Source organism: Morone saxatilis, unplaced genomic scaffold, assembly GCF_004916995.1.
Source record: "Morone saxatilis isolate NCDOM2014 unplaced genomic scaffold, NCSU_SB_2.0 Contig11, whole genome shotgun sequence".
NCBI lineage: Eukaryota > Metazoa > Chordata > Actinopteri > Moronidae > Morone > Morone saxatilis.
Genome location: NW_023339663.1, coordinates 30,846,698 through 30,852,126, shown reverse-complemented (window position 1 = coordinate 30,852,126; position 5,429 = coordinate 30,846,698). Strand labels below are relative to the sequence as shown.

Sequence of the window (5,429 nt, the reverse complement as noted above, 5' to 3'; positions counted from 1 at the left end):
AGCTGCCTATTTTTACAGGAAACATAGCTTTAGAGGTTCTTCTATCTGGATTTTGTTACTTTTGGACAAACGTCTAAAATGTCCAAAACTATTTATTTAATCTAATAATTTTAATAATTCTAATTTGTAAACACATAGAAAGATTTGATAATCATTGCTTCACGTGAGCCATAATGCATCATTTCTTGTGTTACTAAACATAACAGATAAATATATTTTATATTATTATATTATTTTATAAATTAACTAACAACCCTGTAGACTAAACATTTTTTCTCTCTTCCAGTAAAACCATTGCTTCTCATGCATTTCACTATGCCATAAAGTCAGCTTGACACAGAGATAGTCATCCATCATGTCTGCTTTAAGTGTTGTTAAAGCAACAGGATTGCTGTGCTCTGATGCAGTTTAGTCCTTTAAAATGCATTATCATGTGACCATTAGGTTGCAAGTCTGTGCAAGTTGATTTTCCAACACAGTGAAAGGAATGGAGACAATGGCTGCCTGGAAAACTGGAAAACTGGCATGGTCCTTTCGAATCAAAACATAAAATGACAAATAAATGCTCTATATTTTAGAGAGCTGTGAAGTAAGAGGAGCAGTAAAAGTCCCAAATTTTTCCCCATAGACAATGATGTTGTCTCAGTACTCAGTTGTTCCAGTACAATGGCTTAATAACTGTGTTAGAAATGACATTGAAGATACAAAACTGTACATAAAAACTTGAATTTGCCACAAACATACAATCACAGAGCTTAAAATTCAGTTACATGTGCCATTAATGGCGAGTGAAAGCTGAAGATGACAGTGATGACAAAACTCAAAATACAATCTGCTGCTTCAGTCGGTTCACTTTTAAATTCTGGTTTCAGTTTGGATGGATTCAGGAACTACGGCGTCGTGTTTAAGCATTTTGAATCGACTACCTCTCTGATTCACGCCTCTGAGTGGCTTCTCCATAGCAACAGAACTGATCTAGAGAAATATTCATGGTGTGTCTAGAGGGTGTCATGGAGACTTCAAGCAGTGGCAGAAATATTTGCTGATTTAATCACAATCACATATTTCAATATTTGCTTGAAAAAGCCTCCAAGTGAAGAAATTTGAACTCAAAAACATTATTGTGGCACATTAGTAAATATATCTAAAGATGGCATTAGAAATCATCTTTATCCATTGAACTTAAGCCTCTCACTTCTAAAATGTGGCCATAATACATCATTAAATTCATAGCATTTTTAAATGAGTAATTTTTAAAATTAATTTCAATTAATGTGTTACATGTGACAGCATTTGACACCAAGCTGGAGTGGAAATAATTTAAACTGGCTGTCATAACATATGCCGGAGAGTCTTGCTTGCTACTGTGTTAAGTAATATTAAAGATATTGTTAATGAAAAATGAAACATGAATACAGAATTAGAAAAAAAGATCTATTTATCTCTAGCATCTTCAAATCTTTAGCAAACTGCACAATCTTTTTGTACAGAATATTCTTAACTCTTTGTAACCATTCACCATGACACTTCCATTAATGTGAAGAATACAGATGTTTTTCACTGCACTTAACTTAAAAGCGCAGTCACACACAGTAATAAGACCAACGTAAAGACACAGGTCAGGATATGCATATGAATGTACCTCCTCTGTCTTTTGTGTGCGCTCTGTAGTGAGTCAGCCCTCCGCAAAAATGTTCCCACACAAACATCACATCCTCAGACATCAGTATTGAAAATTGGTAATGAAATGGAACAATGCACTGCCACCTTTTTTTTATAAAAGATTCTCAGTTTTTATCATTTTTCTACAAATGGTTTTATCTCCAAAGGCAATGACTGACACCTTCTATTTTGTGTTTATGTGTGTGTATTTTACAGGAGGAACATAAGGTTTGGATCCAACTTGATTTATTTCTTGCTGTCTCTCATTTTTAAACTTTCTTTTTGACGCACTGCTTTAGATCCATTCTGCAGCTGTTAACAAAAACCTTTTCTCCCTCAAGGTGTCTAACAATCTGCCTCAGGTCTTTCACTTGATATCTTCATCTCTTTGCTCCTGTGTAATGTTTTTTTTCTGTAGCTGTGCTCTTTCTCTCTGAGGTTCATCAATACTGGCCATCTCTGTGGTCGTTAGTGTGGAGTTAACGGGGCAGTTAGTTGACTCATAGCTCTCTTCTCTCTCTCTCTTTGCCTTTCCATATCTTTTTTAGATTTGTCCCTGAGACAACCGTGCTCAACATAAGCACAAGACAAGCAGCACACACAAAGTGAAGTGATACGCCTTTAAAATAAAATAGAAGAAGCGGTGCTGGCTAAGTAACAATTGTTAAAGGAACAACACTGGACCACTCTTAATTCAAATATTAATATTAAGACATAAAAATAATTTGCTTTGAGCAATGTGTGCTGATCAAATCAAATCAAATCAAGTTTATTTGTATAGCCCTTTAGTGCTTTACAACAAGCCATCAAAACAATGGACAATAAACACAACAGGAAGCATAGCAGAGCATACTGATATGTTTTTTCCACAAAAAAGTATAATTTCCTCATTACAATCCTTAAAAAGTCATCTCCCCCTCCTACCTCATTTAACATTCTAGAATCTCTGAATATGCAAAAGTTAATTTCTAAAGTTTTCCTGCTGGACACAAGATGTCTCGTACTTCACTGTAAAGTCCATTCTCAGTGGATGTCCACTGGTGCCTTCAAGTTTCTACATCACACTATACAGGTTGCATACTGGACCACCTTTCAACGGATCCTGTGTGTTGCCAGAAACCTCCCCCTTTACACTTTTTAAAAAATGTGTTGGATATCCTGCACAGTGTAGAAATCCTTTAGATTGAAATACAGCCACATTTTTAGTTGTTTTCTAACTTGTTTACCATGTTAACATTATAAACTCATAATATGTCAGTTGTTATTACAGTGCTGCAAAGTGACCAAAACAATATGTTAATTTAGGTTTAAGTCGAGTAGTAGTAATGATGATGATGTCATGAGGAAAAAAATTTAATATGAAATTAAATGTAAGAGCAAGTTTTGAATCAATCTGTGGTTAAAAGGCTCAAAACCCAAAGTCCACTGCTTAATTTCGTCCACTTCAAATGAAAGTGAGTCTCTCTATGTTAAGATTGTTGCTACAGTAGACAGTTTTTATCTATTTGGCTCTTTCTGTCTGTCTGACCACGTGTACATTAGCTGGGCACATGAACCTTCAGGCCAAAAGAGACTGTCTAACCCTCTGCCTTGTTTTCATGCAGTTTCCTCTGTATACATACCTCTTCATTCGTCTTGGCCTACTGTATTACTGTTATTTATTATGGGTACACATACACACAGACTGCATATTAATGTTGATCTTAGATTCAACCATGAAAGTATTATTTGACAACAGCACAAATTAGACATGCCACATCATGCAGCTCTGTGTATCAAATGTCTGGATTCAGGAAGGTAAACACAGATTTGCAGAACAGTTTGACATTTTGTGTAACATGCACTGTTGCTGTCTTACCCAGATGGATATCTATCTATCTAGTCTGTGTGCCCATTACAGACTCACATCAGGGATAGGTTTGGGAAGCCTGTAATAGCATAAAGCCTGGGGGTAGAAGGTAGCTGTTAGCTTTGCTGCCTGATTATCTAAAAACCTGGGCAAACATATTAGCCACAGTGTTTTATAACAGACGCAACTAATATACCTTACATACATTCAGAATTGTGTAGCATGATCCAGCTAATTTGACCAAACCTTTGTTTTATTTATTTGGCGCTATAAATAAAACAAATAAAACTGAATTGAATTCAATTGAATGATGTCCATCTTTTATATGATCAGTCAGAATGGGACAGCTTAAAACTGACACGGGTGGTGCTCAAAAATGGAAGTCGTTAATTTTGACCTCTAAGCCGAATACTTGCTCCCTATGAGATAGGCTAAACACTGGAACAATGTGGACACACAGATATCACTTACATTGATCTAGTTATCTGATTCAGCAACAAGCATGTTTTCAAAATGTTGGGCTGTTGTTTTGAAGTTATTGTTAAGCTTGAAGTTACAAACACTTAAATATAAGCACACTAAAATGCAGCAACAAATTCAAACTGTATACAGTAGTTTGAGTTTACATTAGTTAGAAGTTGCTGCGCAATTCCAACATCAAACTATAGTTTGCTTTTAGTTTTCATTAATCCTTCCATTGTGGGTTAATGCATTTCTCTCTTCTCTTACACAGAGTGCTGTACTTCAATTTAAAATTCTCCATTTTGCAAAACTTCATGCAAACAAGCTGTTCATTTAATTTCTGCCTGCATTCTGAAACTTCATAGGGATCTTCTCTACTGTTTATTATCCTCTACACTTAATATGCAGTAGTATCAGGAACTGTAACAGCTCAACTAATTTCTCTTTCAGGACCACAACCGAGCCGAGTACGAGTTCCGGGTCATGCAAAAGACAATGAGACAGGAACATTCAACACCGAAGGTAAAACTGGTTTAGTAAAATGTTTAGCTGTGTATTCAAACCACACCTACACAAACAGATGAGTAGTTTTGAAAAGCAGTAAAAAAAAAAGGTGCTTAAAAATTATTTAGTTATTTTTTGAATTACCTTTTCTTCTAAAAAGACGCTAGAACATCGGTCAAAAAATCTGAGTACTCTTTGTAGTACAGATGCAAATACAATCTACCAGAGTATCAGGTACTATATCTGTGAAGGTGTAAGAGAAGCTAAAACAGATTTTAAGTAGGATAACTGTATGACACAGTACAGAGCATGCAAGTCAGTTTTATCAAAAATTATTATTTTCTTTCTTTTGTGAATGCAATGCGCTTCTGTACTTCTTAGACCCGTCATAAGTTGCATACTTACCAGAGAGGTGTTACTGTTCATTTGATCACATGTTTGATCATTTTCAAACATCTGATCAAACAAACATCATCCATCAGAAGCTGGCAACAGTCAGGAAACATGCAATCAGCACTGACTATTGTCATCAGCAATTTGAAAGAAAGTGCTGATCATTAAATGAAGACATGACATGTTCTGGAGCCTCCGGACAAGGTTCAGAGTCGGGCATCTTCATTTTGACTCTTAGCGTTTAACCTTTTGTCTTTCTTTCATCAAATACTCTCTCTCTCACACACGCACACACGCACACACACACACACACACACACACACAGAGTTGCCTGAGCCTTCTGACCCAGTTCTCAGTAGGCTTGAATGTGACATGATAGCTCGGAGCAGAATTAGCTGTGCTCCACTGCAGCCATATAGTGTGTGTGTATATTTATGGTGTGTGTGTGCTGTGTGCATCTGCATGCCCAGGGTATAAAGAGCTGCTACTGACAGCAAGACATGAGGCTGCAGCAGCTGAAATACACATATTAACACAGACACACACAAATACACATACG

General features: G+C 36.2%; 1 protein-coding gene across 1 annotated transcript in view; it reads left to right on the top strand.

Moving 5' to 3' along the window:
- Positions 1 to 5,429, top strand: part of ano1a (anoctamin 1, calcium activated chloride channel a) — a gene marked incomplete in the record, with an annotated part of 64,897 nt that overhangs the window by 41,342 nt on the left and 18,126 nt on the right. Inside the window, 2 exon segments of the mRNA XM_035682233.1 lie at positions 1,879 to 1,890; positions 4,424 to 4,495. Coding sequence (XP_035538126.1) covers positions 1,879 to 1,890; positions 4,424 to 4,495 — 84 coding nt within the window.